The sequence below is a fragment of the Sceloporus occidentalis genome, unplaced genomic scaffold (assembly GCF_023333645.1).
Source record: "Sceloporus occidentalis isolate IW3139 unplaced genomic scaffold, rSceOcc1.0.p SCAF_7, whole genome shotgun sequence".
NCBI lineage: Eukaryota > Metazoa > Chordata > Lepidosauria > Squamata > Phrynosomatidae > Sceloporus > Sceloporus occidentalis.
In genome coordinates this window covers 45,937,459-45,951,664 of record NW_028316987.1, presented here as the reverse complement: position 1 = coordinate 45,951,664, position 14,206 = coordinate 45,937,459, and the positions used below count along the sequence as shown (strand labels likewise).

General features: G+C 38.9%; 1 protein-coding gene across 1 annotated transcript in view; it reads left to right on the top strand.

The window, feature by feature from the left end:
- LOC149309677 (collagen alpha-4(VI) chain-like) overlaps nt 1–12,281 on the top strand; it is an 87,476-nt gene extending 75,195 nt beyond the window's left edge. The window contains exons 36-40 of the mRNA XM_089531305.1: nt 2,443–2,533; nt 4,700–5,371; nt 7,275–7,371; nt 7,529–7,749; nt 11,881–12,281. Of these exons, the coding sequence (XP_089387431.1) occupies nt 2,443–2,533; nt 4,700–5,371; nt 7,275–7,371; nt 7,529–7,749; nt 11,881–12,053 (1,254 nt within the window). The 3' untranslated portion in view covers nt 12,054–12,281. The remainder of the gene's footprint in view (nt 1–2,442; nt 2,534–4,699; nt 5,372–7,274; nt 7,372–7,528; nt 7,750–11,880) is intronic.
- The last annotated feature ends 1,925 nt before the right edge of the window (nt 12,282–14,206 follow it).

Here is a 14,206-nt window from a genome sequence, read left to right as displayed (position 1 = left end):
GAACTCTGACCTCACCACAGTCACAACCTATTGTTTATTGTATTGTTTTTAAGTAAGTTTTCATTCTTACATTGTTTAATTATATTTTAAGGGGGGGATTGAGGGTTCAGATGTATATTTTTAAAATCTTTTTAAGCCGCCTCAGTTGCATTTTGTAGAGCGGCAGGATATAAATAAATTTTATTATATATTGCTTTTAAATGTAGTAGATTTTATCATGTGAGCATCAGTACACTGCTGTTTGTGAGAACTAGACTTTACGTATATTGAGAGGGAATCTACCAGGACATGAATTTAATAAAAAACAAATAGGAAATAGAATTACTGTGAAATAGCTTCATTCAAGATGCTCAGTACTGGATTATTTAGAAAAAAATATGGGACAAATATAATTGTGTGCTTCACGTTCCCCAGGGACCATTCTTGAGAAAGCTTAATCACTGAAAATAAAAGCTTGTTCTTCGTTGTATCTTTCCTGGGATGATTAAATCCCATTAAATCTAGATTGAATTTGTCTCCAGATTCTTCCTGGCTGTTTTTGGCTCAACATACTTGCTAGACATGACATGTCTCAGTAGATGAGAATTTAAGACCTAATTATTTACCACAAGTCATTAGTACTGAACAGTGTCAGACACATAATTGTGAATGATTTAGGACAGCATGTTTTAAGTGTTGTTCTAATTACATTCAGGCATTTAGCCAAACATTGCCTTGACTGGATGATGGAAATGAGATGGGCAAAGTTTAATTTGGAATCGGAATGCCAGATTGAGAGAAGGAGGCAGATGTCTAAAGCTGCTGGATTACAAGTCCCATCACCCTTGCATACTGATTGGGGATAATGGGAATTGAAGTCCAGCAACATATGGTGGAGTACAGATTTTCTACCTCTGATGCAGAGCAACTTTCTATGGAGTTTCAAGCAGCTGTTTTGTGTTTCATATGGAGACTGCCCAGTCATCACATTAGCTAATTAGCTGCAATATGTTTGGACACCAGTTTATTAACTTTGTGCTTCTGATGGGTTGAATGTCATGGGATGAATTTAAATGGATATTGGCATGAAGGGTCATTGCATTAATTCATTGCCAATTAAAAATGGCTTTTTTGTTTTCACAAGAAAGAAACATACTGAAGCAAAATTTCAGTATGTGAGATTGCACTATTTTGTTGTTAACTGCCTTCAAGTCGATTACGACACATGACGACCCTATGGATGAGACATCTCCATCTATTTATTTAATTGGTGTACCATGCATTCTTTGAGCAAAAGCATATGCTTGACTCCCACTCCAGTAGAGCAATTACTTTTACAGAATCCCAAGTTTTACTCTGATTTGTTGCCAAGGTTTTAATCCTCTTCTCAGTTTCACCAGTTGTAAACTCAAGAAAGTGAAGTAAAGGAAATAATAATTCAAATGTATGTGAACTTGTTTTGAAATAGTAAACCCTATTAAAGGATGTTCAGCCAACTCTGAAGGGAGTACTAATGTTGGGCCAAATGGAAAGAGAAATTGCTTTGAGGTCTTTCTCTTCATGCTTTTCAGGGTGAACAATACAGTAACATATAGCATGTCCTTGATTTACCTTTCAGCCGTGTTTCCCCATGAATAAGTTTTTCCCCCTTACAGCGTTCAGTATATCTGCCTTCATCATAGGACATCATGGTGAAAATATGGAGATGGATCCAAGTTCAGTTATGGCATTTCACAGTTGGAGCAGATTGACACAATTTTAATTATCATGACACCATCCTATGGAATTCTATGATTTGTAATTTGCTCTAGAGTTTTGCTAGATGGCTCTAACAGGAAATTCTAAGAATTGTACTAAACTAAAAAATCTTATGAGTCTATGTGATGGAACCAGTCCAGTTATAGTAGTATGAGATTGACATAACTTGTTGTGTTGGTACACTTTCAGTCATACCCTCATGGAGACGGGACACATTGGACGTCCTTTCTCATCACTACTTGTGGGGAAAGTGTTCTGCTGCTGTGGAGGTCCTGTTCCACACCTTAGTGGACACAGTACTACCAGTGGTTGTATTCTGGGGGAGCTCCAAATGAGGCATTCAGAGTTTGGAATGAGGACAGAGATGACTTTGTATATATATATATGTATATTTGTTTGTTATTGTATGACACCCAGTCATTTCTGACTTACAGCGATCCTAAGGGAACCCTATCATGGGGTTTTCTTTGCAAGATTTGTTCATAGGGAGGTTGCCTTTATGAACTGCCTTTGAGACAGTGATTTGTCTATGGTCACCGAGTGGATTTTTATGGCTCAGTGAGAATTTGAACCCTGTCTCCAGAGTTGCAGTCGAATGCTACACTATGGCTTTCCTGTGTCTCTGTGTAAAAACATTTGTTTTCAGAAAGTATATTTATAGCAAATGTTCTCTTTAGCCTAAACTTGCTTTTTGCTTTTGATTAGGTGGATGATACTCGTCAGTTCCAGTTATTTGTCTGGGAATCCAAGGAAGATGAGAACCTGAATAGAGTTTCACATTGCACACTGTGTTATGGTAAGCCTATTTATCTTATTGGTTCTTAAATCAGTTTTATATTTAATGACCCCCCACACATTAGTACCTATACATTTTACAACTGCATCAGATATTCTCAGTAGTGCTTTATTTACACTTACTTGAAAAGATTCTAGGGTTTGTTCTGTAAAGTCAAGATGGCAGCTAAGATCTGTAAAACAGGTGAGGCATCTCAGGACTGAGCCTTCTTGGTTCTCAGTTCTGTCCTCTGGATTTCCCCATATGGTCAACTCCTTTCCCCATCACTGGGATTGATTTTCCCCTTTTGTATATCCTCCTTCCTCCATTTTAAAAGATTGAAATAGTAATGCTCTGACTGCCAAAGTTGTTACCAAGCCTTTAAGCTATTATAATACTGCTCTTTTTGGCACCATTCTTTTGCTTTTGGCCTCACCCATCACTGGTATGAGACCCTAAGTTGTTCAGAAATTTAATTTGGTTCTTGGGCTGATTACCCAACCTTGAACAATATGTATTTGATCATTGTAGAATCCAGCTCTGAGACAGAGCATGGAGTTAATGCACTTTGAATAAATTATAACTAGTTACAAGCAGAGATATAGCACTTGGGAAGAGGGAGACAAAATGAAGGCATTGCCTTCCAAATAAGAATTCTATTCCAAATGAAGTTTTCCTTTGGTCTCCAAATTCCTAGCATTACAGAAAATGAGACACTGAAAATCATTCACATACCTAGGAGTCTTCTATTTGCTGTGTTCACATTCCCTTGGTAACTGTGCCTGCCCCTTTCCTTTGGATGTCTAAACTGTATTTCTAAATGCTCAACAGAGGGTTTAAGTTACTGCAGTACTAGAAATTTGAGGACTGAAGGGAAATTTCATTGAGGGGGTTAGAATTTTTATTTGATGGGGCTATTCTCTTGTTTTGTGCCCTTGTATTATACATTCCTGCCCATTTTGGATGAAGAGAGTATAATGAACTTACCTTTAATGTATGAAGACTGCATTTGCACCGTAGAAATAATGCGGTTAGGTACCATTTTAACTGGCATTCTAAATGGAATTCTGGAATTTGTAGTTTTGTGAGCTATTTACTCTTCTCTGTGAGAGAGCTCTGGTGCCACAACAAACTACAAATCCCAAGATGAGTCATGACAGTTAAAGCCGTGTCAAACCGTATTATTTCTGTAGTGCAGATGCAGCCAATGGGTAAATTATTGGCTGGAATCCTGTATCAGCTTATATTTAACTAAGTACTTAACTAAGCATCCACTAAAAGTTGATGGAAACATGATTCAGTTATGATCTTGGGTAGAATTGCCCTCTGTTTTCTAAAGCAGCTGATGCCCAGTAAAGCAGCTTGGGAGCAAATTACAGTCATGGTAGTAGTATCAAAATTGTGAACTTGAATACAAAACATTTATAAATTCAATTGATTCTGTTACTGAACAAAATACAAAGGATTGCTCTATAACTGACTAAACAGTATGGCTTTTGTTTTTAAATATTTAAAATAAAAATGGAGACACCACAAGTGATGCGTTGGGGGGGGAGCATGCAATTTGTTAGGTTTTTCCCCCTACTTTTCTATTTTTCGATGTTTTTAAAGATTGTTTAAATATGGCATAACAACAAAAACAACAAGTTTTATTTCTTTCCCACCTGTCCTCAGCTTGATGCGAGGTACCGCATGATAAAATACGAAACACTATTCAAAACATATAAACCCACAATTAAAACACAATACAATAAAAGCATTAATATACACTCATGACATATAGCTGTATAATCTTGTGAGTTGCCATCAGGGCCATACTCAGAGTGAAGCACAAGGATTATTGATAAAAACATAATTAATTTATTCATTTCCTTAAATTGATAACATAAAAAGAAACACTATAGAAATCTGTGAATTAAATAAAATATCTGTATTCAACCTAACAAATTATTCTTGCACTAGCCTGGACATAGTTTGAGAGTGAGCTATTTAGAAGAAAACTTACGGTTGTGTAAAATATATGCTATTGGTATGATTGGGTTTGTTTCCTTTTATGTCAGAGAACATTTCCAAGTCATTTGTTTGAAATATTTTGAAAAGAAAAGCAAAGCAAAATATAAATAGTGCATAAATTCATCCTTTTAGTTACTCTGTAAAGTTAATGAGTACTTAATGTTTCTTCCATAGATAAGTGTAATCCAGCTCCAGAGTGTGAGGTGGCTACACCTTTCCCTGTTTTAATAGACATGGACATAACTTACATCATGGACAGCTCTTGGGATGTCGGAAGTGAGGAGTTTGAGACCATGAAGGAGTTCGTGAGCAACATGGTTGATGATTTTGTTATTACTTCCCTCCCCATAGAGTCAGATGGAGGGGCAAGGGTGGCTTTGGTGCAACAAGCTCCACAAAATTTCACAGTTGACAGACTCTCAAGCCCAGTGCATGAGGAGTTTGACTTGGTTACATATAGCAATAAAGACTTGATGAAAATGCACATCCAGGAATCAACAAGCCAGCTAAAAGGTCCATCAGCTGTTGGCCATGCACTACAATGGACAGTTAATAATGTGTTTCTGGAAGCCCCCAGGCCAAGAAAACACAGGGTCATAGTTACACTACTTGGGAGTAAGACAAGTTCCTGGGACAGAGAGAAGCTGAGAGAAATGTCACTAGAAGCCAAATGCCAAGGATTCACCATGTTCACCTTAGCGCTTGGAAGTGGAGCTGATGATACTGAAATGACAGAACTGTCTAGTGTGCCAGTGGAACAACATCTATTGCAGCTTGGCAGGGTGGATAAACCTGAGTTGCCATATGCTCTGAAATTTAGCCGAGCTTTCTTGAATCTTTTAAAACGTAAGATATGTGCAACTTGATTTGCTTCCTTCTGTGTCATAAAATGTATGGAAATGTTGAATGAATGCAAGTGGTTATTTGCCTCCCATTCCATGTGGCCACTTGTACCTTACATGAACTTACTTGAACCATGAACTTACCTGAACCAGTTTATGTGATGGAAGGACATTTACAGTGCAATTTAACTCATACATTAGAAATAAGTCCCATTAGGTCAATGGCATGTATTCTCAGGTCCATGGGAATTACTTCAAGACAAGCTGTAGCCTTCAACTGTATATTTACCAAGGGTTATATCCACTGAATTCAAAGGGGCATACCTCTAAACATGACTCTGTAGCAGTGGTACCCAAATATTTTTGGGCTACTAAGCAGCCGGTTGAGCATTGACCAAGAAGTCTCTCACCCATTCCAGCCTTTGCTGCAAGTCCAGCTCCGGCAAGAGGCTTTTTGGTTGCTGCTCAGCCAGCTGCTCAGTTGCTGCTTCCAAGGTGACTGGGTGCAAAGGGAGAAGCTTCTTCCACGGAGGAAGAACTCTCAGTCCTTCTTCACTGGGGCAGAGAGGGGCACAGCTGGCTTTCTACCCTTCTCTCCAGCAAGGAAGGACTCTCAATCCTTCACTGTGGAGGAGAAGGGTGCAGTGGGGTTGTGTGTTGGGGGTTTGTAGAGGCCACATGCTCTGAACTGGAGATTGGCATGGAAGGGAAAGGAAGAGTTTTTAACCACAGAAGCCACTCCAAGGTGAAGAACTCTTTCCAAGAATCAGCCCTAGATACTTCTCCCCTCCTTCCAAAGAGACATGCCTTCCCCACACAGCTTGATATGCTCAAGAGTTTCTGAACCACTGCTGCCACTGCTAGTGAAAGAAGCTACTCAGGGAGTGATGTTTGATGGCCATTTTCCATAGGAGAGTACTGGATTTAAGAATTCTGTGGATTATGTGAAGGGAGAACTTGGATTTCTCTATCAGCTGTAAGGAGTAGAAATTGCTGCTTGCCCTTATCTGATGGTACAGGAGATTTCTGACATGATTTCAGACATTATGTGCTCAATATAGTTACAGGAGAGGATCTGTGGACTAGATAGTTAGCATTTTCTAAGGAATAAAGGAGATTGGGGTGCAGGAGAAGAGATGCTGAGAAATGGATGGATGCTTCTTGAATGACATTGACATTATGTTACATCACTGGAATGTAAGGGTGAGACAGATGTGGAAAGGAGGAGGAGCTGTTTTGACAAGTAGTAATGGCCTTTTAGGGATTCCATTAGAGTGGGTCTGTCTGTCTGTCTGTCTGTCTATCTATCTATCTATCGATAGTAGGCCCTCCACATTTGCTGGGATTAGGGGCACAGGACCCCCATGAAAGTGAAAAAACACAAATTAAAAAGCACTACTTTTTTATTTGAGAGATTACTGCTCTAGGAATTGCTATGTCCTCTAATGCAACTCTATGATCATCATCTGCCAAAAGCAAACCACAGAATCATGCTGGAAATGCCCAGAGAAGTGTTTTCTCTAGTAATCTTTAGGTCCTCCAGCACAACTCTATGGTCGATTCCCAGCAGAATTTCTCTGGAGGCCTAAAATAATGTGTTGTAAAGCCAGAGAACCCCAGTTTACACAGCCTAGTTATTTAATGCCAAATCTAGCATGTGAAAGCAGGGAAGAGGGCAAAGGAGGAGTAGGAAATTGTGTTACTCATCTATAGTTTTATAAACTTCAGGGTTTTTTTGTATGTGTGTGTGTGGACAGATCATCTGAATGTTGCCAATGCCTTCACTTAAATGCACTGTATGTTAGATAATTGGACTGTGAGAGGTAGATACATACGAATTATTCAATGTTTCAAAAAAATATTTTGGCATCCCAATTTCAGTTCCTTTTGCCTTCTTTTTTTCACAGGTGGAATAAACCCTTATCCTCCTCCAGGACTACAGGAAGAATGTGAGAGCCTGGATCGAGGAGACACTCATCAGCAGCTGTCAGGGACGACTGACAGGTATAAACTTTCTGTTCTTCCTTTTCTCTGGAAATAAAAGGCAAAAATTTACATTAGATGGGTTGTTATTTGGGTCAATGAATTCAGGACATATGGTAGTTTTCTATATATCTTGTAACCCAGAGGCGTCATCTCCATCCCACTTCCCCCTTTCTAGGATTCTGTTCCCTGGATCAGATTACAGAGATACTTTGCAACCATCAGAATTACCCAGAAGAAACTTGCGAGACAAAATTATGGAGGCTAACAAACATCTTGTAGAACGTAAAGAAGAAGAGTATGATCATGACAAGAATAACTATTTCACAAATATTAGTGTCCAGAGAGGGAGGAGAAAACAGAACCGAGCATTTTTAGAGAAAGTACAAAAAATTGCAGGTGTGTATGTGTGCATGCTTTATCTGTCTATCAATCAAATACAGGGGTGGGAATAAAGTAACGTTCAAGATGATGTTGGACTGCCAGTCCCACCAGTCCTAGCCAGCATAGCCAGTGATGAAGAATGCTGAGAGGTGTAATCCAGCAACTTGGGGGATGCCACACAATTCCCAATCTAGATCTCTTTACTCCTTTATTAGTTACAGACATCACCCATTTCCTCTGCCAAAACTCTGGGGTTAATTGCAGCATCTGGAATAGCTCTCTTTTATACACCTTACATAGTAGTGGAACAGACATATTTGTAGCTTTTGTATCTTATCATATAGTGACTGATAGCTTGTGACTCTGAACTGACTCCCGAAATGTCTGAACTGACTCTCAATGTGGAAATACTGTTGTTTGCTCATGAGTAGGGCAGATCAATGGGAGATCATGGATTGCATCCAAAAATTCCTTACCTTTGAAAGGAAGAAACCTTGGAGGCAGCTCCTCATATTAAATATGATAAGTGCTGTTTCTGTGACAACAGCCTACAAGGTAAAGATAAACAAATCTCTGTCAGAACTTTTATAGTCAAGAATTTGTAGATCTTATTTCACCTAGTGGGTTTCCATGGCTAAGTAGGGATTTGAACCCTGATCTCAAGATTCGTAGTCCAAGGGCCAAACCACTACCACATGCTGACATAGCTAAACCTTATTTGCAGGTTTCATACTCCTTTTGGGAGAGTATATGATTCCTTGACAGAAATAAAACATGCAGCTGACCACAAATCCCCTTCCTCTTTAAGGTCCAGTAAATATATAAAAATTGGAAATAAGTCTTGAGGGTTGTTGCCAGCTTCAAAGACAATGTGAACTCCCTCTTTGAACATTAAGCAAAACTATGGCAAGATGTCTGCGTTGTTGTACTGATTCTTATCTGATAACTTTTTGGAACCTGCAAAATTTAAGATTATATCACTCATTGTTCAAAGCCTTGTGTTGCAATGATTTTTTTTTTAAAAAAATAACCTTGAGCCTGATGGATTCCAGATGTGTTGGACTACAACTGCTATCATTCCCAGCCAGTATGGCCAGTGGGGATAACAGTTGTGTTATTCTATCCTGCAGGGTTCTATTCCATTCTCCGAGGTCTTTAGCATCTATATGAAATTTATGGGAAGGGTCCTCAGAGAAAGTGGGATGAAATATCAGCTGTATGCTGCTGACACAACACAATATTTTCATTGCCACCTGGAGGGATCAAGTACCTAGAGGCAGTTATGGGTGGAATGAAGACAAATATACGTAGACTGATTCTCAAGAAGATGGAGATATTATTGAAGGGTAGTTCACAGATCTGAGAATTGGGCAGATAGCCTATTCTGAATAAAGTTGCATGTTCCATAGAACAAGAGGTGCATAATCTTGAGTTATCTCTTCATCCAGCTTTGTTGTTTTAGGCCCAAAACACACTGCAGAAATAATCCACTTTGAGACCGCTTTAACTGCTCAAGGCTAGGGAATTCTGGGAACTGTAGTTTTGTGAGACATTTAGCCTTCTTTGTCAGAGAGCTCTCGTGCCACAATAAACTACAGTTCCCAATAAACTACAATTTCCTAGCTTCAGCAGATGCACCTGTTGTTGCCATTAATTGATAGGGACAATTTAGAAACAGTGCCTCTTGTCTGGATTATTGTAATGTGATGCACTTGATATTAGCATGCTTATGAAAGTAATCCAGAATTTTCAATTGGTGCAAAACCTATCTGCCAGGATACTGATAAGGGCTGCCTATATGTTCCCTGGTACCTGTGAAGGTTTAGGTGCTTTTGGAGCCAGGTATGTGTCTGTATGGGCTCTTAAATGAGGCTGGAGGGGAAGGAAGGCCCATTTCCCTGTCCCACCAATAGAAGAAGCACATCCAGCAGAGAATTACATGAGATAGACCCACCTTCTTGGTAGCTCACTGACTTTTGAATGTGCTTCTCCAAGAAGTGCCATCTTTATTGACCTTTGGTGTATGGCTAAGACCTATCAACTTACACTGACATATGTGAGTCATTTGTTGTGATCGATTAATGGGACTTGCATAGCTCTCCAAATGTTGTCAAACTACAGTTCTCAGCAGGCTTAGCCAACACTATAATAGTTAGGCATGCTGTGACTTGCAATTCAACAACATCTAGAGGACTGTGCAATTCCTACTCTTTCTGTAATTTATATTATTGGATCTCCTGCAGATTTTTAAATTCTTTCAGTTGGTTATTACTGACTTTATTAGATAGTTCTTTATTGTACTTTATTGATGGTTGTTTTAATTATGTTGTTACCTACTCTCTACAAAAGTAGGTCTAATAAATTAATTATCTAGCTAGCTAACAACTAACTAATTAAAGAAGATGGAACCCCTCCAAGAAAACGAGTGAATGAGTGGAAGACAGTCTAGCTGTAGTTATCCATGCTCTGATAGCAGCTTGCTTAGACTACTGTACTTTAACCTTTAAAGACTAGAGTACTTAGAAAATTCAGTTAGGACTTATTTGGAAAGGAAAAAAAATTCTGGAAATACTGAAAGTTTCCAGTTCTTGTTTTGTTTTTATCTATATATTCCCAGGAATGTTTCTCTAATATAAAGCTGGTGCCACATAATCTTTTGTGTGTGTGTGTTTGCGTGTGTGTGTGTGGGGGGGGGGGGAATGTATATTTGACCCCTTTAAAAACACTGAAGCCATTTATCTGTTTTTATATCTTTGTGCTGTTTCCTAATAATTCACATTGTTTGTATTTATTATTTTCACTTCTTGTAAGCAGTTTTTGAAGTCTCTGGCTTTGGAATAGAACACAACCTTAAGAAAACAAAGTAGGACTCAGGATTAGAATAAGGATTAGAACAGAACAGAACAGAACACAGCTTTATTGTAGAGAAGACCTCATTAATGTCTGACTTGTCAAGTCAAAGTCAAAGGTAAAACACCAGCTATGTATTGTGGCCTTTCAGGTGTTTAATAGTTCTTGTCTGGGGGTGCAGGTAAGGAGCACAGAGAGACTGTTTGTTGAACTATTGGTGGGCTTGTCAGCCATAGCTAGTTGGCTGCCTTTGACCCCTGAATTGTACCAGCATCATCTAGAGCAGGGGTTCCCAACCTTTTTGACTCGCAGAGCCCTTTTTAGAATCAATTTCTATAGCAGAACCCTTAAAAGATCTACCCTATGTCTTACAGGTTAATGGTGTTTAGGAGTAGTGTTACTTTTTGTTTCTTATTCTTTAATTTCATTCAATCTTTATTTCTTTCATTTTCCGGGAGCAGCTGCGGAGCACCTGGGAAGTGGTGGATCCTATATCAAGTACTTTATCACACACATTTTAAAAAACATTCTGGGCACGGTTAGGGGATGCTCAGGGCTGTGACCGAGAAAAAATGCATTTTATTGCACACTGAAATGTCCTCAAAACGGCCCCATTCCATCACCCGGTGCCAAGCTGTTCCCATTCAGTGCTGAGGTGTGTCCTTTGCTTCTGATGTGCGGCCCTTACCCGTGCCCAGAACATTTAAAAAATGTGTGCGATAAGGTCTCAAGTGTGACAACAATGCCGCATTTCTTGTCTGAATGCTAGATTACTTTAGGTGTTAACAGTGAAATTTCCTTGATACTGTTAGCAACTGAACAACAACAGTAGCATTTAACAACAACAACTATAGTCTTTGTTTATATCACCTCTTCCCTAAGACTGAGACTCAAGACAACCTATGAATTAAAATGTACAAGATGGAATTAAGTTATTAACAACACTAAAACCAGTTTAAAAAATACAATTAAAACTGTTAAAAAGTAGTTTGTAAAAATCAGTGTGCTAAAGCAGTACAGCATGTTTTAAAGAATCCCTTCCTTTAAAAATCTTCAGTTCTCTACAGCAAGTTGGAATAAAAATGTTTTTTTCTGCTGATGGGAGGATAGCAAGGAAGGTAACATTCTAGCTTCTTAGGGAGGATGTTTGAAAGCCAAGTGGCAGACACTGAGAATAACTAAGGGAATATCTCTAAAACATGAACTCTAGTACTATATTTGTATTTGCTTCTGCACTTTGATGGTACATGCACCCTTGTTTTCTTATTACTAACTGTAAATATTTTTCCCACCTAGATGCATGCATTGGACAAATGGACAGTGGTGACTGTGAAGATTACAGCCTGAAATGGTATTTTGATAAAGATCAGGACTTGTGTTCCCAATTCTGGTATGGTGGCTGTGGAGGGAACAAAAATAGATTTGAATCGCGAGAAGAATGTGAAGCTTTATGCACAAAGTTGTCCTAGTATCCGCCATAAATGGTGTTCCTCATTATCTGTTAAAGCAGGAAGAGGGGATAGAAAGCAAAATATGAATTTTCAATTTAAAATAAATGTTTTACATTTTATGAACAAGGATGACATTTGTATTTACCTGTTTTTGGTGGTGGTAGTGGTGATTCTTCTTCTTTGAGGATTTTTAAACAGAGGCTGGCCAGCTATATCTGTTGGGGGTGCTTTGTGTATTCCTGCATGGCAGGGAGTAGGACTGGATGGTCCTTGAGGACTCTGTGATTCTATGCTTCTTCTTCTTCTTGTTCTTCTTCACTTGTAGCACTTTACATCTAACACCTTTATTTTGAGACATTCAATAGGAAATTTTGCTCTCTTTAGATTGTGGGTTTGTTTCTTGTGATGGCAGACATTATTGTTGAGTTAGCAAGTTGCAACTGATTCGACGGGTCTTCCCTAATGGGGACTAACAATTAGATTTAGGCCATGGGCTTCAATCCTCTATATAATTTCCAAGTAATAAGTCCTGCTGAAATCAATGGGATTTACTTCAGAAGGTGTGTAGACAGAATTGTGTTGTGACACACTCACCCCCTGTTTAATTTTTACTATCTGAAGAGCTATTAAGGATTAATATTTATGTGGCATAATGCATATTATTTAATAGGGAGAACACAAATAAAACTTGATGGTGTTTCATAATAGCAGGAGAAAACAACCAAAAGAAAACACAATACCTCAGACATTTGTTGTATTTTAGCTTTGGGTTGCCATTTATGTAACGCTTTGACTAGAATGCTTGACTTTTGTAAGGTGTGGAATCACATGTTTTGATAATTACTTAAAGCAGCTGACCCTTCCTAGTTTTGCATTTTGCCAGAAATAAATGCTATATATTTGAATAAAGTGAATTTTTCATAAAACTGCATCATATAATTTTTTTTTTAAAAAAAACCCCACTCAGTTTCTTGCAAGTTATAACAATTTTTGTCCAATCTTTTTGTATCTTCTCTGAACAAGACACAAAAGAAGAAAAACTCATTGCCTTAGGGCAATGATGGTGAACCTTTTAGAGACCGAGTGCCCAAACTCGTTGGTGTTCCTGCACCGGGTGCCACCTGGTGCAACGGGGATGGGATTCCCGGGGTGCAGGACATCCAGGGAAAAAACCTAAGGCACTCTCTCTCAGCCTCAGGCTAGTAATATCTAGCCCCCTGATGAAACTTGCCAAGAAAACTCCATGATAGTTTCACCTTAGGGTCGCCATAATTAGGAAATGACTTGAAGGCACCACACACACAAGTCACACTCTCTCAGCCTCAGAGGGTAGCAATGGAAATCCCCTTCTGATGAAGCTTGCCAGATGATCGTTTCACCTTAAGGCCGCTAGGAACCGTCACTGAGAAGGGAGGGAGGATGCTCTGGGGCCCATAAATTGGAAACAACTTGAAGGCATACAACAACCACAAAAATAATAAAGCATAGAAGACACAGCACAATAACAGGAACAAAGAGAGCCAGTGGGTTGATCCAGACTCTGGAGATCAGGGCTTGGATCCCAGCTTGGCCATGAAACCCACTGGGAGACCATGGGTAAGTCAAACTCTCTCAGCTTCAGAGAAAGACAATGGCAAACCTCCTCTGAAGAAATCTTGCCAAGAAAACCCCATGGATGGCTTCATTACACCTCACAAAACTACAGTTCCCAGAATCCCATAGCATGCAAAGTGCAGGATTGGTGAAAAAGACGATTCACATTTGATGACAAATATTGGGAAAATATATTTTGCTTATTTATGTAGGTGTCTGAAAACCTTCTGAATTAGTGTGCATGGGGCAGCAAATTTGCCACAAGTATGGCAGATTTTTACAGTGGTTTCTTTTACAGCAGTTTTAGATTTTTGGAGCATTATAAAACCATAGTGGTCAAACTAAGTTCTTTTTTGCAAACAAGATCTGGCTAGCTTGCCTTCCTTCCATATCTTGGAAAGACTACCATGATGGGTTTTTGGCATTGTCACATGACTTTGCATGGATTTAATCAGTTAAAAGGCAAGTGATTATGCAACAAAATTTATTTAAATAGTTGACAATCCTACTGGAAATGCTGAGCATGTAATGGTAGAGTGAACAAAAATGGGAACTCTTTTTGAACCAAACTCTATAGA